This window comes from Prionailurus viverrinus, chromosome F1, assembly GCF_022837055.1.
Source record: "Prionailurus viverrinus isolate Anna chromosome F1, UM_Priviv_1.0, whole genome shotgun sequence".
In the NCBI taxonomy this organism is placed as follows: domain Eukaryota; kingdom Metazoa; phylum Chordata; class Mammalia; order Carnivora; family Felidae; genus Prionailurus; species Prionailurus viverrinus.
In genome coordinates this window covers 30,784,937-30,811,048 of record NC_062577.1, presented here as the reverse complement: position 1 = coordinate 30,811,048, position 26,112 = coordinate 30,784,937, and the positions used below count along the sequence as shown (strand labels likewise).

At 40.7% G+C, this 26,112-nt stretch overlaps 1 protein-coding gene across 7 annotated transcripts in view; it reads left to right on the top strand.

The window, feature by feature from the left end:
- Window positions 1-23,701, top strand: part of HSD11B1 (hydroxysteroid 11-beta dehydrogenase 1) — a 56,091-nt gene extending 32,390 nt beyond the window's left edge. For 6 of the 7 annotated variants that reach the window (XM_047840380.1, XM_047840376.1, XM_047840377.1 and 3 more), the window contains 2 exons: window positions 20,655-20,798; window positions 23,158-23,701. In XM_047840380.1, the coding sequence (XP_047696336.1) occupies window positions 20,655-20,798; window positions 23,158-23,375 (362 nt within the window). In that variant the 3' untranslated portion in view covers window positions 23,376-23,701. The other variant, XM_047840382.1, reaches the window with a different exon arrangement.
- The last annotated feature ends 2,411 nt before the right edge of the window (window positions 23,702-26,112 follow it).

Sequence of the window (26,112 nt, the reverse complement as noted above, 5' to 3'; positions counted from 1 at the left end):
AAATACTAACCACACTGGACCAGGATAAATGTAGGGATATTAATTCTTCTATATCAAGAAAAACGTTAAGACATATTTTGAAGTGCAACTAGACATAACAAAAGACTGAGTTTCTTTAAATATTCAAAATGAAAAACTAAAGGAATAAGAGAACGCTGCCAATAAACTGTGAATGCTCAGACCTCTCATTGAGAGCTCCATAAGGGTCTCCAGTTACCTATTCATGATTCTCCAAGTAAGTCCTCTTTTAAAATGATCAACTTTCTGTATATATTTTTTAAGTCTTATTCAAATGTATTCCTTTTCTGGTTTATCCATTTCCAGAATTGCTTCATATATTTTTTTTTACATAGATGTGTAGTATTTCAGGCATATTATGAGATGAGTAGCCAGCAGCAAATACCTCATAAGACAATGCTTTTGTGGGAAAACTCAAACCAATGTATGAAGTCACTTGTTGGACCTTAACCTGTTTGTCGGTTAAGGGCTGCCTGTGTGGTCCAAACCTGTTTCAAGAATTCAACATTATGAAGAGGGGGAGTGGGGGTGGGGGGGAAACCAGGTTTCTCAACTACACATATCAACTAACAGGATTTGGAATACCCATAATGGTGTTTTGCATCAAGACAAGAATATACAGATGCTAATCTCATCCCTCCCTTCAGCTCTGTATACCTACTTTTTCCTGAAAAGCCCTAAACAATGCCTCAATGTATGGATATGCCTTGGAGTGCAGTGGGGAGAGGAGGGTCAAGGTCAATGTCTAGGATGCAAAGGGGCCTAGGAGTTAGAATAAGAAGGGGTGATTTATCATTCACCCAATTGCTTTATATTTTTCTAAGACGAATCTTTACCCTTAAATCCAATTACCTCAGAAATCATTTTCAGGAACCATACTTTCCAAGGTGAGTAGAAGTGTTTATATATGTGAATAGAGGTGTTTACATGGGCAGGAGGCGGGTGCTGCTGCAGATTTGCACTGTTTTGAGGGGAATGGGGAGAGACAGTGGGAGAGGAGGTATGTACATGTATAGATGTCATCTACAAGGTCTGGAAGAAGGCCAAAAAGGAGATTCAAGTAAGAATCAACAACCTGGACATAGAAATTTCAGGAGTCATTGTTGCCTAAATTCAAGAGATTGTGTTTAGGCAAACATGAAGGACTGAGACAGAACCTGCTGGACTCATCTTCAGGTTCTGGGACTCAGCCCCGCAAGAGGGGCACATAGAGATTTGAAGGGGGAGAGATGACTCCCTGCTGAAGATAGTAACAACTTAGTATAGGTTAAGAACAATATGATGCTATCCAGGACAGCCATTGCTCCAACTTTCCCCCTTGAAAGGCTGGGGTGGGGGTGGGTGGGCTTAAGGAGTCATAGCTCCTTAATGCTTCTAGACAATTGATTTTGTTCAGGTGCCCTTCCTGGTGAAAATAGGAGGGTTCCAGCATCCTTCATGTCTACATTTACTCACCAAGGACTTTTAAAAGGCTTAGAACAAATATACTCTATTTGGGAATACACAAGTAGAAAACTAGGTCTTAAGAAAAGAAGATAAAACTTATCAAACCACTATGTTGAACACCTGAAACTAATGTAACATTGTGTGTCAACTATACTTCAATAAACTTGAAAAACAAAAAAAGAAAAGAATATTTAGAAGTGCCAAAATTAGACTCCACATAGATGCTGTGCTTAAGTTTCAAATTTGGCTCTTGAATTTTCTTAACAACAACAACAAAAGAATAAGGTCAGTATATGTATAAGATTATAGGCAAAAGAAAGAGATACTGCAGGAAGCAAATAGTATCTGTAATCAATTTCTCATAAAACACTGTTTTTCGTAAATAAAAGACTGTAAATTGAAGGCACAAAGTAATGAAAAGAGCAATGGCCCAACAACTTTCTTAAAGTTTCTTAAAGTTTCTATGATTTTAAAAATTATACACACACATTATGAAAATCTGAAAAATGAAGAAAAGTATAAAACTGAAAATAAGTCATTCATAATCATGCCAATATTTTGGAGAATTTCTTTCCAGATATAGATAGATATAGATATAGGACAATTATTTTCCTACTGCCAGATATTTAGGTTACTTCCAATGTTTTGCTATTTTAAAAATCCTGCAGGGCCTCTTAGTGACTCAGTCAGTTAAGCCTCTGACTCTTGGTTTTGGCTTAGATCATGGTCTCATGTCTCATGGTCATGATCTCATGGTTGTGAGATGGAGCCCCACGTTGGGCTCTGCACTGACAGCATGGAGACTGCTTGGGATTCTCTCTCTCTCTTCCTCTTTCTCTGTCCCTCCCCCACATGTGCACATCCTCTCTCTTTTTCTCTCAAAATAAATATTTTTATTTTTTTTTAAATATTTATTTATTTTTTGAGACAGGGAGAGACAGAGCATGAACGGGGGGAGGGGCAGAGAGAGAGGGAGACACAGAATTGGAAGCAGGCTCCAGGTTCTGAGCCATCAGACCAGAGCCCACGCGGGGCTCAACTCACGAACTGTAAGATCATGACCTGAGCCGAAGTCAGAAGCTCAACCGACTGAGCCACCCAGGCGCCCCTCAAAATAAATATTTTTTAAAAAAACCTTTAAAAACCCTGCAATAGATGTCTTATATGTTAGCCTGTCACTAAGTTGATGATTATTTCCTAGATAAATTCTTAGCACTAGATTTACTGATGGGTGAAATGATGAAATGATGATGGTGAAATGATGGAAACATTTTTTTTTAAATTTTTTTTCAACGTTTTTTATTTATTTTTGGGACAGAGAGAGACAGAGCATGAACAGGGGAGGGGCAGAGAGAGAGGGAGACACAGAATCGGAAACAGGCTCCAGGTTCTGAGCCATCAGCCCAGAGCCTGACGCGGGGCTCGAACTCACGGACCGCGAGATCGTGATCTGGCTGAAGTCGGACGCTTAACCGACTGCGCCACCCAGGCGCCCCTGATGGAAACATTTTTAACGCTATTGCTGTATTTCCAAACTGCCTTAGATACAATGAAAAATAAGAGACTAGACTTTTTAAATACACAAAAATAAAAAAAGAATTTATATGAGTATAAGCATCATGCCCCATTCCCACTCTGAGTATAGACCTGCGTGTTCCTCTCACACCTATTCTGCAGAGTTCACAAAGTTTTCAGAAATTGACAATTTTTGTAGGTAAAACAAAAAGGAGTTTAGTAGTTAAAATTTTAAAATCTTTATTTGTGAAATGGGACGTGTGAGGTCCCTGTCTCTTTGAGAGCAGTAGTATTTTATTTTTGGTTACCATAAAATCCTTATTTCCTACAATAGCATCTGGCATGTAGTAGATATTTAACAAAAGTCAGGTAACGATTGAATTCATTTCATTTTCATGTGTTTATAGGATATTTATATTCTCTATTCTGTGAATTTTTTCCCCATGCTCCTGCCCATTGAGATGTTAGCAAAACTTTTCTAATAATAAAGACACCTAATTGACTTTATCTGCAGCTTCTTGTTGCAAACATTGGCAAAGTCATATGTTTGAAACACAGCTAAATATAAAATTAATAAAGTGAAAAGTGAATTTGGCATGGTGTGAATATATAGCTTGAGAGAGTTGGGCTTGACCCAAGGAGAATTCCTGTTGAAATAAGTATTGATTTCAGTAAGTAGAAGACCACCTAAGGTACTTCAAGATTAGGAATGGGTGGGGAGAGGGCATAACTTTACATCTAAGAAGCTTATTCTACACACAAAGTTGCAAAAATGTTCCCAAATTACATTCATTCATCTTCAAACGATATAAATCAAGGGTCCACTCTGAGCCACACACTGTGCCGATGCCAGGGCTTTGTCAGGGAGTGAGGAAGGCGAGACAAGGTGCATTACCATGGAGCCCTCATTCCAGTGTAAATGATCGTTACATTGTTTACAGTCATGAAAAACTGAAGGCAATCTGAATGTCCACCACTAGTGATAGGTTTCTAAATTATAGTGAAATGCTTTATAAATTTTTACACATACTGACTATAAAATCATAATGTTTTAAAAGAAAAGTAACTTAGAGAACAGTACATATAGTATGACCACAACTGTATTTAAAGAAGGAGTCTTGGGGCGCCTGGGTGGTGCAGTCGGTTGAGCGTCCGACTTCAGCCAGGTCACGATCTCGCGGTCCGTGAGTTCGAGCCCCGAGTCAGGCTCTGGGCTGATGGCTCAGAGCCTGGAGCCTGTTTCCGATTCTGTGTCTCCCTCTCTCTCTGCCCCTCCCCCGTTCATGCTCTGTCTCTCTCTGTCCCAAAAATAAATAAACATTGAAAAAAAAATAAAAAAAAAAAAAAGAAGGAGTCTTTTGCCTTTCATTTTATAGACTTCAGAGCTGTTTCTTGTACAATGAGCTGAGAATAATTTGAATAATTAGAAAAGTTAGAATAATTTTTAAAACAAAAGTAAGAGATGGAATTCTATATGGTAACCAGAAGCAAAATGTTTCTCCTCTCATGATGGCTGACTTGGGGGGGAGGTGGGGACAGAGATTGTGCCCAACCTCACAAGGCAACAAGCAAATTCAAGTGACTAAAAATACTACGTTACCAAATTCAAACCACTAAATGCCATGGTAGGAGTGGACTATTGTATTGTTTGTTTGTTTGTTTGCCTACAAAATTATCAGTTGTTGAGAACTTTGTTAACTCCACAGAGTAGGTTTGAGATGGGCACTCTCATATACACCTAGTAAGAAAGAGTATTGTTCTTTTACTAATTTTAACTCGTTTCCACCATTGATTATTAAAAGTCTAGTCCTTTATTTTTCATGTTCTCTTAAGCAATTTGGCAATATGTGTCCGTAGCCTCAAAAGTGTTCCCATCATTTCACTTAGCAAACATAATATTGAGACTCTATCAAGATATAATCATCAATCCAGTCACAAATGGATGTACAAAAACATTTACTGTAGAATTTTTTTCAATTTGTCTTTCAATCTGCAAGCAAAGCCACCACACTGAAAATAGCCAGTTGACATGTGCCTGAAGTCAGCCATCACAGCCGACTTAAAGTCAGGATCCAATTATTGCATAGTCCGTTTTACTATATGGGTTGTAAATTACTTCCTATTTTCCCATGAAGTTGTCTGGTTCAGGAACTCCCATTTAATAAGTGCCTATAATAAAATCCTTTATTTCTAGCATTAGAAAATTAGTCTTTCCCTGTACTCTCTAGTTAAACAATATTTAAAGAATATTATTTTGAAGGGGTGCCAAATGACTGGCCCACATTGGACGTACATCAGTCTCAGCCCATCCCTGGGAAGACAGCTGGTCCTGTGGGAATTGCAGCTGAGACAGTGGCAGGAAATAAGGCCAGGTCAGGATCTCCCAGAGATAGCATGGTTCTGCCATACCTGCTTTGCTCAGCACATTTGCTCTCCTTCTCTCTCCATTAGCTTTTGCTTCCTTTGGCACCTAGTTCAACCTGGCTGCCACTGTCCTTTTGTCAGCCCAACATCTCTCAATATGCTTTTAACTTCTGCCCCATTGCCAGCTCCCTTGGTCTCTCAATCTCCCAACTTCAAATCCTCTCACAGAAGAGGTATCTAATTGGCTCTGCTGAATTTTATAAGTGAATCCCCCAAGTTATTCATGACTTGACCAGTCTAGAGGCACAATCATTGACTCAGGTCTAATTAGTGAAGCCACAGGAAGGACAGAGTTGGAGTAGAAGCAGGGTAGAGAATGGTAGACATGTTCGAGTCATTTGCATAACCTTTGGATAATCTTCCTTAAAGACTGCTTCTGTCAGCACAGGTTGTCAAACTTGGGCAGGCTGGGACAGGACAGAAAGCAGTACTGGCAGCCTGGCTCGGGATATCAACACTGAAATGAGATGAGGAGGGCGTCCATACAAGAGGCAGCGATGGTAGCTTGGTGTCAAGTTTCAGAGCTCAAGTGGGCCAAGGAGGCACCACTTGAGGTGCCAATATGGTGCCATATTCCTTCCCAATATGGAGGGAAGAGGTCACCTGTGTGCCCTGGTAGGAAGTACCAGAGCCCAGGCGGGATGAGGAAGACATCCACACAGAGGACTCAGAAAAAAGTGAATAATAATCACATCCGAGGGGCATTCATCAAATAACTAACACATACCGAGGATAATGGAAGCCAGGTTCTTGCTGCCGGAGTTAACAAACATGAAAAGGAAAAAATTGGAATGAACCCTGTGATATTAGATTGGGCATAGGGTGTCTAGGAACCAATCATTCCTAATATCCATGAATAGATATGGAAATATACATGTGTATGTCTATATATGTATGCAAAAGTTCCCTAGCTCTATCTAGTGAGAGGATCTGGGAGCACACTTAGCGTCCAGATCTTGGTTTTTATTTTTACTTGTTTTAAAGTTTATTTCTTTATTTTGAGAGAGAGGAAAAAAAACCATAAGCTGGGGAGGGGCAGAGAGAGAAGGACGGAGAGAATCTCAAGCAGGCTTCACATGCCAGCACAGAGCACGATGTGGGGCTCGAACTCACAAGCCATGAGATCATGACCTGAACCAAAGTTGTTTGCTCAACCAACTGAGCCACCCAAGTGTCCCAGATCTTGTTTTTTTAACTATCATTATCCACTAAAAGGAACCAAGTATTCTTAGAGAAATGGTTGATTCCAGGGCAATGGCAGAAATAGTATAAGATGAGCCAACCTGTGCCAGTGATTTTAAAACTGCTCAAAGAGGGGCGCCTGTGTGGCTCAGTCAGTTAAACGTCCGACTTCAGCTCAGGTCATGATCTCTCAGTTCAGGGGTTCAAGTCCCACATTGGGCTCTGTGCTGACAGCTCAGAGCCTGGAGTCTGCTTTGGATTCTCTCTCCCTCTCTCTCTGCCCCTCCTCTGCTCGTGCTCTATCTCTCTCTGTCTCTGTCTCTCAAAAATAAATAAACATTAAAAAGAATTTTTTTTAACTGCCCAAAGAATAATAGGCACATGTTCTAGGACATAGAAACTTTTAAAAGGCTCCCACTAGCCAAACCTGGGACCATTGGGACATTTGAATAAATAATGATAAAAATGGGTAATAACCCATAAGATACAATAAAAATCCATGATGATATAAACAAACACATGAAGAAATGGGGAGTGGACAAGGCATTTCCATAGAATGGAAAGCTAAATGATAAATATGGAAGGAGTAATGAAATTAGAAATAATTAGTAATAGTTGAAAAGAATAGTAATAATTTGGCCAGAAATCATCAATGGATGCCAAAACTAGTGGGTAAAAGTTTAATAGAAAACACAGTATCTACATAGTCTTAAAGTACCACCCTACTCAACAACAGAAGAACAGCCTGATTCGAAAAGGAGCAAAGGACTTAAATAGACATTTCTCCAGAGAAGGTGTACAAATGACCAACAGGTATATGAAAAGATGTTCAACATCACTAATTATCAGAGAAATGTAGATCCAAACCACAATGAGATATCACCTAACAAATGTTGGGATAGCCATTGTCAAAAACCAAACCAAAACCAAAACCAAAAAACAGAAGGTAACAGGATGTGGTGAGGGTGTAGAGAAATTGGAAACCTGTTGGTGGGAATGTAAAACGGCACAGCCACTATGGAAACTAATATCGGGGTTCTTCAAAAAAAAAAAAATGGAATTACCATATGATCCAGAAAGTCTACTCCTTGGTACATACTCAAAAGAATTGAAAGCACACCTCAAAAAGATATTTGTACTCTCATGTTCATAGAAGCATTATTCAAAATAGCTAAATCATGGAAGCAACCCAAGTGCCCATCAACGGATGTGTGAATAGGCAAAATGTGGTATATACATACAATTCAGCCTTAAAAAGAAAAGTAATTCTGATATATGCTACAACATGGTTGAAACCTGAGGACAGTATGTTAGGTGAAATAAACCAGTCACAAAAAGGCAAATACTATAGAATTGCACTTACATAAGATACTTAGAGTAGTCAAAATCATAGAGACAGAAAGTGGATGGTGGTTGCCAGGGGCTGGGAGAAGGGAATGAGGAGTTACTGTTAATGGACATAGAGTTTCAGTGTTGCAAGATGAAAAGAGCTCTGGAAATGGATGGTGGTAATGATTGCACAACAAGAGGAATGTACTTAATACCACTGAACTGCACACTTAACAATGGCTAAGATAGTGTTGTTTTTTAAGTACCATCCTATAAAATATTGGAGTAGGTTGAATGGTGATCCTCAAAAAGATAGGTCTATGTCCTAACTCCCCAAACCTGTGTATGTGATGTTACTTGGAAAAAGGGTCATTGCAACTGTAATTAAGTTAAGGATCTTGACATGAGATCATCCTGGATGACCTGGGTGGGCTCTAAATCCAATGGCAAGTGTCCTTGTAAGAGACAGAAGAGAAGACATAGAAGGAGATAGTGGGGTGAAGATAGAGGCAGAGTTTGGAGCGATATAGCCAAGAGGGATGCTGAAAGCCACTGGAAGCTAGAATCAAGGGAGGATTCTCCCTCCCTCCCCTAGAGCCTTTAGAAAGAGTACAGCCCTACCAACACCTTCATTTCAGACTTCTAGTCTGCAGAACTGTGAAAGAATAAATTTCTGTTGCCTGAAGTCAGCTAGCTTGTAGTAATTTGTTACGGCAGGTCTAGGAAACCAATAAATGACTTTCCACATTTTGATAGTTGCATTGTGGTTATGTCTGAGAATGTCCCTATATGTAGGAAATGCACACTAACATACTCAGGGGTGGTGGGACATTGGATTGGCGATTACCTCAATTACAGCAATTACTCTCAAATGGTTCAGAAAGAGTGGGGGAGGTCATTTGTACTATTCTTGCAACTCTTCTGTAAGTTTGGAATTATTTCAAAAGAGAAAAAAAAAATCCCCATCCTAGGGGTCTAGTGACTTGGATGACATATGAGGATGGATTTTGTGGGGCTTTCTCGTGGGTTCCTTGGAGATCCCCTGCAGGAAACATGCTAGTACTTCCTCCAGCTCACTCCTCTCAGCTTCTTCCTCAGCTTCTAGGTTTTGATCAGCCCATCCCCCTTGGCCCAGGCCACCCCACCATCCCTGGGCAGATGACTCCAGGCCAACTCCCCCTCTACAGGCTCCACATTTGGTGTCTGAGAAACCTGCTGCTTATTGATATATTTGATCCCACAATGCACCCAACTAGTTCCCAAACTCCACTGGACACTTGCAAAGGTGGCTAAATAATCTTAAAGCTCCTTTTGTGGGGCTTACGGTGAAGGGAATGCAACTGTCTCCCTGACCCTCAGTGGATGAGCATATAAGACAGTGACAATTCTCCCTTTTCCAAACACAACTATGTAGGCTGGATATGGGTGATTAGGTAATGCTGGTGGAACTAGCTGGGGCCACCCTTCAACTCTGGGGGCTCTTAAAATCTCTTTTGTTCTCATCTTGGAAGACGTGCTGATGCTCACGACAGCAGGAGCCACATTTCATGGCCTGCGCAGGAAAGCTCTTGCCAAAATCATCTTGCACAACCTAGTAACAGATTTTATCTTACTTATCTCTGCAGCATTTTGCACTGTTTCAACACTATACATTCTTCTTTTGTGTTCAGCCCAAACACCCCCCACTGGGTGTCATGTCCTCTGGCTGCCCTGCGTGCCTCACCTTAGTTCTCCTCATCCCCCTCAAAGTCTTACTGTTGGTTTCCTTAAGATTCTTTCCATCCTGAGCCCTCTTCTCTTTTTGCTCAAAATACTCTTCCTGGGCATTCCCACCCATTCCCATTGCTTCAATTACCACTGGATGGATTGTGGGCTGTCTTAATGCTAACAATGATACCTCAGGTTCTCCAAAGCCTGGAGGAGGAAGATGGGTTTATCTTGAGACCCCGATTCAACCCAAGCAACAAAAGAGGTTAGACCCTGAGGGGCCCAGCTAAGGAAATATTTTTAGGAAAGGCTGGATAGAAGGGGCAGGATCCAGGATGAGTTCCCTGCCTCAAAGCCATCAGGGCGTGGTGAACCCCAAGTTGGGGCTCGCTCAGTAGAAGATGTGGCACATTTGCCTGGGGTCACTCTGAAAGTCTGAAGGCAGGCAGAAATGAAGCTTTTCAATCCTGCACACTTTCTTCTGAGCTCTCAGTTCAGGCAGTTTAAAATCTGCCTTTGAAATGGAAATACTGTAATTTCAAAATCTCAGCAGGGCAGTTGGGGATGGAGGGTGTGGAGTGGATGAACAAAAGCACTGAGGCCTGCTTTTGACCTCTTCTTCTCAGCTAACAAGCTCCAGCGCACAGCTTAGCTGCCAGCCCTCTGGTTCTTGCTGTTTCTACAGTGGCTAAGTCCCAGCGTTTCTGGGACAGAGCTAATTGCAAACAGTATGTCCCATTCATCACCAAGTCTGCACTCTTACTTGTCAGACTCCATGTCCCATATTTTGCTTCAGAAAATATGATCACCAGAGCTCTGTTTCCTTGTGGTCTAAAACTTCCCAGGAGAGAAATTGAGACGACATGTATCTATTCTGCTGGGATGGCTCCATTCTCCCCACGTAAACAAAACCTAACCTTGAGCAGAAGCACCCAGCCTTCTCCACCCTAACTTTCATGACCGCTTCATGCAAATTAGTACATTTATTTACTTGCTCATTTGATTCAATTAAGCTCATACTCTGGCATATTTTTTAACTGCTAGTTGAACAAGTGAATCTCATAGGCTGCAATCAGAAAACAACTTTATTCTTTCCCTCAGACCCATTCTGTGGGTTAGCTCATCCCTGAACCTGCATGTGATTGTGGGTGGACAGACACACTCTAGGATAATAAAAGATCCTCTGGCTGCTTCCAGTCTCAAAAAAAGTCTCACTTCGGTAGTTAAAATGTCTGGCCACAAGTAATTTAACTGAAGCTTCTCTCCCCTCATCAAGCTCCCGGGTAGGAAAGAGAAATGGGCTCAGCTCTTCCTTCCATTCCCTATCTCCTCCCTGCTTACCAGGCCCCCTCTGGCCCCTCTTGTTTAAAAGAAAATAGGGCACATGGGGATGAAGGGAGGTTCAGGATAGGTAAGGTCTTACTTGACTGGCACCTGGCGAATATACCACTAAACTTTGGCCACAGCAAATGTTCAAAGTTCATGCTTTCTGACCTAGGAGGATGACCAAATCTGACTCTTGCATTGGATGTTTTTGTGGGTCCTTTGGAAGCCCCTGCTGGAACACTGTTAGCTCTCCTTGTGATCTGAGCAGAAGTTGCCTATGTGATTTATTTCCCTCAGGCCCTGGGAACACAGTGGGAATACAGGAGGATACATGCACCACTTGCGGCTGTCCTTTGGGACAGGATTGGAAATGACTCTGGGGAAGAAGGGACAGGCCCCAGGACAAAGCCCATAGGGTGGTGAGGAGAGTGTGGGCTGGATGTCAGGCATCCTACAGGGAGTTCCCTTGTGTATGACAATCTGCACCAGCTCCATGGTGGCCTTGCCCATAATAACCAGAGCCTCTGGGGTGGCTCCCCAGTCCTTGGTGCCCCCACAAACTCCCAGGGACAAGGTCTCCATGAGGCACCCTTAGAGTTCCTCTCACGAGGATGGACATGAGGGGAAGGCCCACCTTCCTTCTTGGAAGATGGCTGAGACATTGCTCGTTTCCTCTCCCTACTCCATTCCCTCTGTCCTCTTCGCCTTCAGCCCTTCTTTCCCTCAGGATGGTTAGTATACATGTTGCAACCACATTGTTGTTCTGGATTTTTGGTTCTCTTGCTTATCTGTGTTACCACAAGCTGGGTAAGGACACAGGCAATCTGGAACCTCCCCTCAGAAGATGGAAGCATTGGCCAGTTACTATGTTCTAGGCCTTTGAACCTCAGTTACAACTAGAGCAGGAGAAGTCAATTTTTAACATCCTGTTACATGTGATTTATTCCATCTTGTCCAGAGCCTCAGAGAACCTTTCTAAAAAATAAAAATCTGGGTTTTTAGAGAGGCACTGCCCTTTTCAGCTTTCTGAAACTTCAAAATATATTTTACATAGGACAGAATGCAGAGATTTCCTCACACAAGCAAAGGAGTGATATATGGGAAAATGTTTAAGAACAGCTGCGTGAATAGAAAACAGACTTTAACAAATGCACCAAGGTTGTTTTGGAATAGTGAGAACCTAGGAGATTTTCCTCACTTCTATTCTCTTTTTTCTACTCTTTGACTAGTTTCAACTTTCCTTTAGTGAGCCTAGACTGGTTCACAAAATCCTTTATCTGCAATTCCAAAACCCAATAAGCTATGGGTGAGGAAAGCTCTGAATACTAAGGATTTCCCCCCATAATTAATTCTCTGTACTTAATTTAACTTGAACTGAAGGGAAGCCTTAAAGCCTTTATCTCAGTGTGAACTTTCAAATATTTTACTGAAGAAATTATAATGTGTTTGCTTGCAGCATGCCTCCCCAGACCCTACTGGAAGTGTTATGTAATATACAGTATAAGCCCCATACCACCTCCTAAAATCCAAAAATAATTCTGAATTTCTAGGGCGCCTGGGTGGCTCAGTTGGTTGAGTGCCCAACTTTGGCTCAGGTCATGATCTCACAGTTCATGGATTTGAGCCCTGAATTGGGCTCTGCACTGATGGTGTGGAGCCTGTCTGGGATTCTCTCTTTATTTTATCTCAAAATAAATAAACTTAAAAAAAATCTGAATTCCATAACACATCAGGCCCTATTGGTTTTGGACAAGTGCTTAAAGCCTATATTTCTAAAGAGGAGAAAATGTAATAAAGTGTTATTATTTTTCTTGTTCTACTAGCTTGTCATTATAACTAACTCATCCCCACCTCTAGTCCTTGTACAAGCTATTCCCTCACCTTCCTGGCCCTTCTGTACCTTCTTTCATCAGAGCAGAGTTCACAACCTACCTCCTAGAGGTAAAGTTTGAAGTTTCCTGGTTAGTCTAATATCTTTTTTTTCACCTGAATATCGAGTTTAGATTTGGGACCAAGCCATACTAGCTTGGGCTTTAAAGAGACACAATGACTCATAATTTAATGACAGCTCACCCAACTATTGTCATAAGACTTTAGCCCCTTCCAAAGACCTCCCCTCCCCATTTCTTCTGGGAATTCCTAGATCAGGTTTAAGGAGCTTATGTCATCATGAATCTCCTCCTCCCACCATAAGTATGGTTTATTGATAAAGACCCTCTTTCCTACTGAACCCTTCAGCATAGCCCTCTACCCCAGCATACAGACTAGAAGACTCTGGGGAGGGAGTGGACTCAAATCTGCAGGTTCTCTGTAGACTTGGTTTTTTTTTTTTTTAAGATTTTACTATGTTTGGGGCGCCTGGGTGGCGCAGTCGGTTAAGCGTCCGACTTCAGCCAGGTCACGATCTCGCGGTCCGTGAGTTCGAGCCCCGCGTCAGGCTCTGGGCTGATGGCTCAGAGCCTGGAGCCTGTTTCCGATTCTGTGTCTCCCTCTCTCTCTGCCCCTCCCCCGTTCATGCTCTGTCTCTCTCTGTCCCAAAAATAAATAAATGTTGAAAAAAAAAAATTTTAAAAAAATAAAAAAAAATAAAAAAAGATTTTACTATGTTTAAGTAATCTCTACACCCCATGTGGGGATCAAGCTTATAACCCCAAGATCAAGAGTTGAATGCTCTACCAACTGAGACAGCCAGGTGCCTCATCTCTCCATATTTGAATTTGAGAACTACTGGTTTAAAGGTTTGCCCATCAATGGCAACTCACAAAATTTGAGAGATAAAATATGGTTATAATGATGCAGTCTTCAGCTGAGAAACTGACAGTTCCCATTGGTATTTATGTTACCCTGTACCTAATGCATAGCTTTCATAATAAAGGTTAACAATTTTTCAACAGTCTTTGTCCAATCTTGATCCTTGTCTAATAATTCAGTATTTTTCTTCACCATTTAAAAATATTTTTTTAATTTAATTTTTATTTTTTTAAATACTTATTTAACTTTTTTTAGACAGAGAAAGCGTGCATGAGCAGGGGAGGGGCAGAGAGAGAGGGGGACAGAGGATCTGAAGCAGGCTCTGTGCTGACAGCACAGAGCCCAATATAGGACTTGAACTCACAAACCATGAGATCATGACCTGAGCCAAAGTCATTCACTTAACCGACTGAGCCATCCAGGAGCTCCTAAAAATGTCTTTTTAAGCCATGCATCTATCTGGTGAATTTTTCAGGAAGTTTTCTGCCATGTCTGGCTGCTTCTCTCCCTCTCTCCTTTCTTCCCCTTTCCCTTTCTCTCTTCTCTCACCCTCCTCCCTGGAACAAACAAACAAACAAAGTACCACCACCAAAACCAAAATCTCTCCATTTCTCCTGCAAAACAATTCAGAATCTTTTTTGTACTTTGAGCACAGTCTAAGACATACTTAAAGACAGAAAATGGGATATACTTAAGTTCCCTTAGTAAGACAAAAATTACTGCTACAGGAATTCAGACTGGGGGTTCACATGGTCTCTTGCTTCTTCATCCCTGTTGCTACCTGGAAAGATACATAAAATGCCACAGTCAACATCTTTTTTAATATCAAGAAGGGTATAGTGGGCTGATATGTCAACCTGGAACCTGTGAATATGACCTTATTTGGAAAAAAGGTCTTTACAGACATAATAAAGGTAAGGATCTCAAGATGAGATCATCCCAGGTTATATGGGTGGGCCTAAATCCAGTGGCAAGTATCCTAATAAGAAGAGTACAACACACACAAAATTGGAGAAGTCCATGTGAAGATGGAGGCAGAGAATAGAACGATGCCTCTGTAAGCCAAGGAATGCCAAAGATTGGGAGCAGACATTAAAAGCTTACATGAGGGGCGCCTAGGTGGCGCAGTCGGTTAAGCGTCCGACTTCAGCCAGGTCATGATCTCGTGGTCCGTGAGTTCGAGCCCCGCGTCAGGCTCTGGGCTGATGGCTCAGAGCCTGGAGCCTATTTCCAATTCTGTGTCTCCCTCTCTCTCTGCCCCTCCCCCGTTCATGCTCTGTCTCTCTCTGTCCCAAAAATAAATAAACATTGAAAAAAAATTAAAAAAAATAAAAAATAAAAGCTTACATGACATTACATTAAAAGCAGACAAGGAAGGATTCTCCACTTGAGCTTTTAGAGGGAATGTGTTCCTGCTGATACCTTGGTTTTGGACTTCTAGTCTCCAGAACTGTGACAGAATAAATTTTTGTTGCCTCAAGCCACCAAGTTTGTGATAATTTGTTGTTATGGCAGGCCTGGGAAACTAACACAAAGGGACAGGTAGTGACTAGCCCTCTCTACTTATGGGTAGCCTCATCTGTCAGCTTAGAAGTGAAAATAATTTTGCTATTCATAAATTTTGCCTATTTAGGGTCTTAATGGTCAAGCAGAGAATCTTCACCAACTCAGGATGGCTGATTTCTACATGTGGCTCCCCAAAAATATTCAGATAAAGAACAGTGGCTTCTTCCTGAGTGATATATAGGATTGTTGAATCACTGTATTGTACACTTGAAACTACTATAACTGTATGTTAACTAGGCTGGGATTAAGATTTAAAAAAAAAAAGAAAAAGAACAGTGCTTCTGTTGAGGAAATGTCAGCTACTGCTTGAAATTGTTGGCCACTAGAGTCAAATTTGAATCCTGATTTGGCTCCTGGTTCTCCGACTCATTAACCATGCAGCTTTAGGCAATTATTTAGCCTTGAGACTAGCACATAAGAGCTACATACATATTAGCTCCTATTTAACTCCAACTTTTGTGTTTATTTTGTTTGTCTGCTCGTCTGTTTGTTTATTCTTTTCAATGGCTAGAGATGGCTACCCCAGTCCCAAACTTACACGACTTTTTAGTTCAAAATCCAACAGCAGCTAATTAAAACCCTTGCACCACTTATTTCAATTTCTTGAGAGAGAGACTAAAATGTATGTTCAAGTGATTGTGTACATTAACTATTACTGGCCTGACCTCCCCCCATGGCTGGGAAGGCAAAATCTTTTTTTTTTTTTTTATAAATTTAGGAATGTTGTTTCCTTTTTTTAAATATGTAAATGTTTATTTATTTGTGTGTGTGTGTGTGTGTGTGAGAGAGAGAGAGAGAGAGAGAGAGAGAGAGAGAGAGAGAGAGAAGGAGGGAGCAGGGGAGGAGCAGAGAGAGAGGGAGACAGGGAATCCCAAGCAGGCTCCTCACTGTCAGTACAGAGCCCGATGCGGGGCTCAAACTCATGAACCATGAGATCATGACCTGAGCCAAAATCAAGAGTCTGATGCTTAACCTACTGAACCACACAGGTGCCCCTGGAAAGGCAAAATCTTTGTGAAGGTGATGTGTCTAGGAGGGCAATGGTGAGCATTTCTAGAATACTGAAGCCTTTTAAATTGTATATATTTGAACCCATTTATATATTCCTTCATAATGTATGCCTTTGATTTCATGCTTTAAAAAGTAGCTCTTGGGGCACCTGGGTGGCTCAGTCAGTTGAGTGGCTCACTCTTGATTTCAGCTCAGGTCATGAACTCAGGGTCATGGGATCAAGCCCTGAATTAGGCTCTGCACTGGTTGTGGAGCCTGCTTAAGATTTTCTGTCTCTCTCCCTCTGCCCCATCCCCTTCTAAACAAACAAACAAACAAACAAACAAACAAACAAAACAAACAAAAAACAGTAGCTTTTACCTTGAGATCATACATTGACCCATATTTTTTTATTTTACTTTCCATGTATACTCTCTAATATAATTTAAATTCTTTTATCCCAAGGGCACTTTTCTTTTCACCAAGTAGCTAGCTACTTGTCCCAACATAGTCTTCTGAGTAGCTTCTACTTTTCTCACTAATTTGAAACATGAATACTAATAACAATAGCATTTACTAAATGCTTTCTATGTGCCAGAGTTTGTGCTAGGCATATTACATGGATTATTTCAGCTTAGCAGTATTATTATCCACATATGACAGCTAAGAAATGGCATACTTGGGATTCACACCCAGGTCATTTGACTGTCAAACTCATACTTTCAACCACTATGCTACTCATAGAAATAATTTGGGTCTATTTTTAGCTTAAATAATAGGAAACATTTTTGACATAACTGGAAGTCCAGATTTAGGATGGGCTTCACAGTTGACTTGGCTCAAGTTCAATGCCCCCATGATTCTCTTGGCTCTGCTTCCTTCCATGTGTGACTTCATCCCTAGGCTGATAGTAAGATAGCTGTAGCAATTCTAGCCCCCATATCCAAGCACAAAAGTGTCCAGTAGAAGAGAAACAAAATGCTACTTTAAGAAACTCTCCCAGAATAAGAAAGGATTTTCTCAGACCCTCCAACAAAATTCTCCTCAAGTCACATTGGCCAAAATTGGCCAAATGCCCATTTCTGTATCAATTATGGGCCAGAAGATTGGATTAAATCAATTATATAAGCCCACCCCTAGAGTTAGAAACAGTATCAACTTTCTTTTGGAACATGGGCATCATAAGAAGTACTATCAGTAAGGATTAGGTTCAGCTCTCTAATTCAGAAAACTTAAAATAGCAGTAGATTAAATAAGTTAAAAGGTAAATCAAGTCTGGAGGTAGGCATTAATCCGGAGGTAGGGCTAGGATGGAGGCTCCATGGTCACCCAGTTTCCCTCTTCTCTCAATGCTCTGCTGTTCTCAACATGTGGCTTCCACTTCATGGTTCTAGATAGTTCTGGAGCCACAGCCATCATACCCACCTTCAGGCACCAAGAAGGAAGAAGGAATGGAAGGAAGAGACTGATTTCTGTCTTTAAGGACATATCCCAGAAATCACATGATACATTTCTGTTTACAACCCACTGGACAACACTTAGTCATTTGGCAACATCTGGCTGAAAAAAGCTGAGAAATGTGGACTTTATCCCAGATAACTATTTGCCCAGATACACATCACAGATTACACTACTAAAGAAGAAGAGCAAAAGATACAGAGAGAATGCCAGTAGTCTCTAGAACAGGTGGAAACATGAACTCAACTGGGGTTCTGTTACGGAGGAAGAAGGGGGAACTAAATAAATTCTGGTTACACAACCAACAATGTGTCCTGCAGCCCTGATGGAGTCTTGATCTAGTCCTAGACTAGTCAACAACATAGTGGTATCAAATACTCTGGATGGACATCTTGTGCCACACACCCATTCCTGGAACTTGGCTGTAGAGTCATACCAAGCCAAAACTCATGATTGAGAATAGAGTTGGAGTGGTTCCCTAAAAATATTTGTTTGTATTTTTTTTTTAAGAGTTAATACACTACGAATTGAAGTTTGGGATGCCTGGATGGCTCAGTCAGTTAAGCCTCTGACTCTTGATTTCAGCTCAGGTCATGATCAAGTCATGAGATAAATAAATAAATAAATAAATAAATAAATAAATAAATAAATAAATAAAATTGCACCTTAAAAAATAAGAATTGAAGATATTTGTATTGAAGATATTAAGCTTTTGTCTGTCTACTATGTTCTAAATTGTTTTCTAGTTTATCATTTACCCTTAACCTTTATAGTTATATTATTAGTTATTGCTTTCACATACAGAACTTTTACATTTTATATTATTAAATATTCTTTACCTTTACATATTTTTTTTTACTTTTCTGTTAGAAAGATCTTTCATAACCAAGGATCTGATAAATGCTCACCTATATTATTCTTTCCTGATTAAATTATTTTTTATCAGTCAGAAGATGCATTCTGCTACACATTTAACAAAAACTCCACTTACAATCACTTAACACTAAATAGGGGTTCCTTTTTCTCAGGTCATAACTTCAGGGTTGGTTTGGTGGACTCATTAGATCTTCAAGAATCCAATCTCATTCCATGTTTCTGTTCTATAATCCTTAATATGTAGCTTTTCCTCAAGTTCAAAAACAACCACTGCATTTCTAGGCATCACATCTGAAGTACATTTAGAATGAAAGAAGAAGGGCAAAATGTAAAAACTGCATGCTACCGGAATCCACAGATTTTGTCAGGAAATCAATATCTTTCCTGGAGACCCCATCTGTTAGATTTCTCATTGGCCAGAACTAGGTCACATGGACACACAAAAAAGCAAGGGAATCTTGAGGAAGTAAATATTTTTATCTGAACACATTGCTGTCCTGAAAAAATCAAACTTGATTATTAAGGGAGGGAATGGATATTGGGTAGACAACGTCTGCCATACTTTTCCAACTAGAATTTTTTTGATATATGATATAGAACAAGGAGCTAACAATTTTTTCCAATGAGTTAACCAACCTCCCCAGCATCTTTATTGAATGAACCATTCTTTATTCATTTATTTGGCAAGCAACTTCATTTGAGAACTTATAGAGGTTCCAATTCCAGTAATGGCAGAGAGGTACCTAATATATCGGCCTGCCCCAGATCAAACTTTGGACAAAATATAGAAAACAACCACTGAAAGCACTGGAGAGAAAAAACAAAAGCTGACAGAAACTAGAGAGTTGTTGACACTTGAAAGGAGGAATTGACACTACATGAGTTTCCCAATATTATAGCTTATGCCTAAAGGTAGGCCACAATCAATGTTGTATCTGGAATAGACATCTGCCATCTTACTACTTTGAAGAACTAGAAAGAAGAGTTTAGGATTTCTGTAGCAGCCAGAAAGTGGAGGGGGACATCCTGGAAAGGAAAGAGCTACAGTGGAAGAGTGTCACATTCTGTATGTAAACTCTTTCAAAATCTGTTTGTCCCCTGAATTACTCATAGGCAGTGCAGTTACCAAGAAGCCCAATTAAGATTAAATAATTCAACAGAGATTTTAGCTGGAATCTACTGCAAGAGACACTAGATTTCAGGCAAGTTAAATGCCCACCTAAAAAAAAAACAAAAACAAAACTCAATACTCTTTTGAGGAATATGACAGAATCCAGAGATTCTACAACGTATCATTCACAATGTCAAGAATACATTGCAAAATTACTCCACATACAAGAATAGAAAATATGACTGATACTCAGGCAGTCAGTGGAGATCAACCCTTAAATTATTCCTATTGTAGAATTAGCAGACAGGAATATCAAAGTAGCTGTTATAACTCTTTGTTCAGCAAAGAATCTAAGGTCTCAGGCCACTTCTAATCCCTCCTCCTGGACAGGGTATAATGAATAGATCACCCTATGAGGCATATGTCCACATGTCCTCCCAACAACCGGACTGAGAATTAACCAGGATGATGAAAGTAAGAATAATAGTTTTAAGAAGAAAAGGAAAGACAGGGTTTTTCATTTCCCTCGTATAGAAAGTAAATCAATGATTGGTTGTTGTATTGGCAGAGAGTTCTTGCTAAACCCTTGGATCTCAGCTCTCTTGAGTCAGAGGTAGCAGCTGTGGGATTACCTGGCTGTTTTGTAGTCCCACTTATTTACCATCCTTATTAAAATCGAACCAATCTCTCCTCAGTGAAGGCTTTCCTGCAGCCCATCCCATCCCCCACCCAGACTCTTCAAGGGGAGTTTCTTTGAAACCTTAAAGATCTTTTTTTTTTTTTCTTTCAGAAATTCAACACAGCATGATAATCTCTATAGGGAGTAGAGAGAAACTATGCCTCAAAGGGTAAAAGGACTCCACAGGGGTTACAAATCCTACTACAGATGCAACAAAGATCATCTCAGAAGAAGCTAAAATGGGTCACCTTCTTAACCCATTTCCTTATTATTTAGGGAAAATGGCTAGTCCACTTATTGCGCCCTATTCTGCAAGCAAGTTTGCCCTGGATGGGTTTTTCTCCTCCATCAGGATGGAACATTCAGTGGCCAAGATTAATGTATCGATCACTCTCTGTATCCTCGGCCTCATAAACACAGGTAAGTTGAAGAGAGTAGATTAAACAGCTTGCAGACGATTTTCTGCCGTTTCCATTGTGGGTAAAAAAGGTGCTGAACTCCTTGACTCCTGTGTAATGCACAAAAAAACAGTGAGAGCAGTGGTTCTCCATGCAATGAAGCACTTCTGTCACTAGTGGAGCCTCTGACTATTCTTTGACTCTTCTTTCCATTCTGACCACCAAGTGTGCCAAGTGAAAACAGACTCATCACCTGACCCTATTCTGAACACTTTTTTTCCTCAGGGACACTCAACGGCCATTACTTTCCCATTTGAGGCTTATTGAATACAAGTTTGTTATTCTTAATAATATTACTAGTAATAAGACATATCAACATCATGAATCTTTTTTTCTTAATTTTTTTAATGTTTATTTAATTTTTAGAGAGAGAGTACAAGCAGGGGAGGGGCAGAGAGAGGGAGACAGATGACCTGAAGCAGGATCTGTGCTGACAGCAGCAAGTCCAATGCAGGGCTCAAACTCATGAACCGTGAGACCATGAATTGAGCCGAACTCAGACACTCAGTTGACTGAGCCACCAACCTTTTTTTTTTTTTAATAAGTAATCTCTACATCCAGTGTGGGGCTCAAACTTAACAACCTCGAGATCAAGAGTCTCATGCTCTATTGACTAAGCCAGACAGGCGCCCCTCATGAACCCTTTGATGTGATGCACTGGGAAAGACACAACATCATTTTTGTGATATACTTGTCAGAAATGTATAACCTGACTCCAATCATCATAGAAAAATGGACAGAGTCACTGGCCATCTCAGTCAGTAGAGCATGTGACTCTTAATCTGGGAGTTGTAAATTTGAGCCCCATGTTGGGCGTAGAGATTACTTAAAAATAAAATCTTTTCTTTTTTTTTTTAATTTTTTTTAACGTTTATTTATTTTTGAGACACAGAGAGACAGAGCATGAATGGGGGAGGGTCAGAGAGAGGGAGACACAGAATCTGAAACAGGCTCCAGGCTCTGAGCTGTCAGCACAGAGCCCAACGCGGGGCTTGAACTCACGGACCGCAAGATCATGACCCGAGCCGAAGTCAGCCACTTAACCGACTGAGCCACCCAGGCACCCCTAAAATATTTCCTTTAAAAAAAGAGATAAAAATAGATAAACCCAAATTGAGGGACATTCTATAAAACAATTGATCAATATTCTTCAAAAGTATCAAGGCCATGAGGGACAAAGAAAGAATGAAGAACTGTCAGTTTGGAGAGAAAATAAGAAGAAATGACTACTAAGTGTAATCCTAGCTAAGATCCTGGAACATAAAAAGGATATTAGTGAAAAAAATAAGGTCTATATTTTAGTTAGTAAAATTGTCCCAATTATATTGTACCTTGACAATTGTACAGAGGTTATGTGTAATGTTATAGTTAGGAGAAGGAGAGTGAAGGATATAAGGGAATACTCTGTACAATTTTTACAATTTGTCTGTAGTCCAAATGTAAATTTATCTAAAATAGGTTCAATACAAAAACCTTATTTAAGGAGTAATTGAGGGGCACTTGGGAAGTTCAGTCAGTTAAGCACCTGAATCTTGATTTCGGCTCGGGTCATAATCTCATGGTTCGTGGGTTTGAGCCCCATGTGGGACTCCACAGGGACAGCATGGAGCCTGCTTGGAATTCTCTCTCTCCCTCTCTCTCTGCCCCTCCTCTGCTCACAATCTCTCTCCCTCTCTTTCTCCCTCAAAATAAATAAACTTAAAAAAAAAAAAAGAGTAATTGAGTAAATTGAGTAGTAGTTGTAGAACAAGAGAGATTAAGACACACAGGGAAACAAAGATAGAAAGAGAGAAAGAAACTGTGCAGGAAGGGTATAAAAATTTAGAGAAGATAAGGTAATTTTCCTTCCAAATAAAAGTGGCTACTGTGGACAGAAAGCAAAAACCTGGATTCTTGTCCATCTCTTCCTCCTACAAGTTAGTAAAGCATTATCATACAGCACTCTGCTTTGCCCACTGACACTTTCCATTAGCTACTGGGTCTTGATATAACTTCTATCCTCATTCTACTGCCCTTTATTACTCCCTCACCTCAACCAAAATACCCAAGAGAGAGGCATGATTTAAATCTCTCAATTAATCACCTCTAACAGCACTCCCCACAAATCTTCATCTAGGAAGACAGAGCCCACATTAACTCTAAGCCTCTCTTTGCCCAGCAGGCCCTACATATACCCGGTCTTCTGATAGGGCCCACAGGGTCTTGTAGAGCAAACCCTGGCAAATAGTCCCTAACAGTGAAGCTGTGGCTATCTGCAGAATTTCCATCATGTAGACTCTACTAGTCTTGGACAACCCCACTCTTCTATTGTCATTCTTCAGACACAGCCATGAATGCCATTTCTGGAATAGTCAACATGGAGGCATCTCCAAAGGAAGAATGTGCCCTGGAGATCATCAAAGGGGGAGCTCTGCGCCAAGAGGAAGTGTACTATGACAACTCAGTCTGGACAGCTCTCCTGCTGGGAAATCCAGGGAGGAAGATTCTGGAACTCTTCTCCTTAAGAAGTTATAGTTTGGACAAGTTTATAATCAACTAAGCACTTCCTTAAGGTGGATCATGGTAAGAGAGCTTGGGACTGTTCTTCCTGACATTTATCTGAGCTCCATCCATGAAGGCATCTCCCTGGAGACATAAGTGAGGGTCCCAGAGAGTTGGAAACATCACATGTCATGGCTTGAAGGAGTTCCTCTAACACTTGCACAGTGGAAATGTAATTATAATGAATGTCATGAGCCACTGCAACCTGCAGTCATGAAATTGATAACCGTAGGTATAATTAAAAGGCAGTTCTATCAAGTTTACCTCATATGTAATAATATTATGATAATTAAAACATTAATTATAATAAAGGTCATATCTACTATATAAATTCATAATTTGTAGCTATAGGTTCATTCGGTGTGGTTCCTTCAAAACCTATACAAGTGAAATTTTTCAGTGTTCATATCTTATCTTGTGGCCTGAACATTTTCTCTGTCCTTGAGTTGAAGAAATCACCCTACTCTTCATTTAAAGGACATCACATCCATACCATATTGTATATTTCAGATATTCTTTATATTATTTTATATTGTTCCTCTGGGAAGGAGGAAACCAGGGTGGGTATAAATCACTAGGGCAAACCCATGGAAGCGGAAGTCCCTGGAAACTTGAGCCACAGAACCAACATACTTTAGTGCTCTCAGTCTGCATCAAGTGTCTACACTTTACATGTGAACTTTCAACTGTGTACTATAAGTCTGGAGAGAAAGAAGTGGAATTTGACTCTGCCACTCATTTAATCATTTATTAAGTCAACAGATATTTACCAAACATTTGCCAGGCATCACCTAACTACAACCAAATAGGAAACAGAAATCAGCTATATTAACAATTCAGCAAAGCCTTTTATTGGTTAGGTCTCCAACAGGTAAGAGATAGCAAATTAGATAATTTTAGTAGACTTTATTTTTTAAAGTAAGCTTCACGCCCAGCACAGACCCCAATATGGGGTTTGAACTCATGACCCTGAGATCAAGACCTGAGCTGAGACCAAGAATAAGATGTTTAACTGACTAAGCCACCCAGACACCCCTAATTTTAGTAGACTTTAATAAAAAAGAGATTATTGACAAAAGTGTGGACAAGGTTATAGGGCAATCACAAGGGATCAAGTAAGTAGTATCTCAGGGCTAGTCCCACCTTAGGGATAAGAAGAGAGACCCATTATAGAGAACCCAGAGAGAGAAACTGTTTGGAGAGCTATGACATTCAGTTAAGGGATGCCACCAGCACACCCAGGACCATACAGGAAGGATCTGGAGGGACAAACACCCTCGCTTCACTCTCTTCCCTCCCTCTGATTTCTTGTTAATATTTTCTATTAGCTAAACAGAGGGGTAAGGGAGCAGCAGATGATATAACCTCACAGCTTTACTCATGCACAGAGCAGGGTAGGAAAGGATGGAGAATGTCCTAGGGTGACAGATGGGATATATCAACATCCCCAAATGTAGGGCTTCCATGATAAGTGATGCTAGGACACAAGACTTGGAAGCACAGGGAAAATTTCCCTTTCTCATCTCTTCATCTAAATGACCAGGCAGCATAACAGACTAGAACCCATTAAGCCTGCCGGCCACATGAACAAGGAGCTAGATCTGAGGGTGAATATGGCTGGGCTTTTCTTAGAAAGAGATTCTTCCCAGACTATGCTCAGTGTAAGGGAGCAGGAAAGACTTGACTGCAACAGTGTGCAAGAAAATAGATCCGAAATGTGAAGACAGATTTCTGACCATACAGCAGCATACACATGCACACATGCACACCTGTCCAGGTGTCCAGGTGTCCACACACACGTGCCAGTCCCTGAGTCAGGTGCGTCTGTAGGTGACACAAATGGGGCAAGGAACCAGGTTTGTGACAGGATGAGGGCGAGAGGATGATGAGGAAGGAAAGAGGTGAATGCCGAGACAGGAGCATGATCAAATGGCAAATGTGCAGCCAGAGTCAGCTTAAAATTAGTTTTGCCTTCAGCCTAAACTTTTAAGATTCTCCTTAGACCCAAAGACACATTAAGACTTCAGCCTATGTTTCATATAAATCAGCTGCTCTCTGATTCTGCTGATTTACGGCCTGGGGAAAACAAGAAGCTATGTAACAATATTTATGTAACTAATAAACTAAACCTTTGGTCTTTCCAAGGGTGTGTTGGTAAATGTTTAACTGGCAGTCCAGGAAAAGAGAGAGAGAGAGAAAGAAAGAAAGCCCTGATTCAAAACATTTGCCTGCTCCCCCCCCCACCCCCCCCCTTTTTTTTTTTGCCTGCTTCCTTGAGGTAAACATTCTTAGCACAGTCGATTTTTTTAAGCCACCAGGTCATCTCACTGAATGTGTAACAGAACAGGAACACACCGTGGGCTCTCTCAAACCTGCACAGCCTCCTTCACATTCCACATTCTGACAGAGTTAGTTATTCTTAAAGGCCCAGCTCAATGCCTCTCTCCTCCTCCAAGGACTTGAAAGTAACAGAACAGTTTGTTTCTACCATTGTTGGAGAGGGTGGGGGATCAAGAGCTCCCAAAGACAAGGGATCCTCATATTCTGGAACTCAAGTTCATGTTGACTTTGCATGAAGTAACAGCCTTAATTGTGTGCGAGTCCCAAAGATGACCTTCATGTCCGCTAGCATTGAATTCCCCTGGAAGTAACAGAAAAGCCCACTGACAGTGGCTCAATCAAGTAAAAATTACTTTTCCACCAGTTACCAAAAATCTAGGAGGGGCAGACCAGGG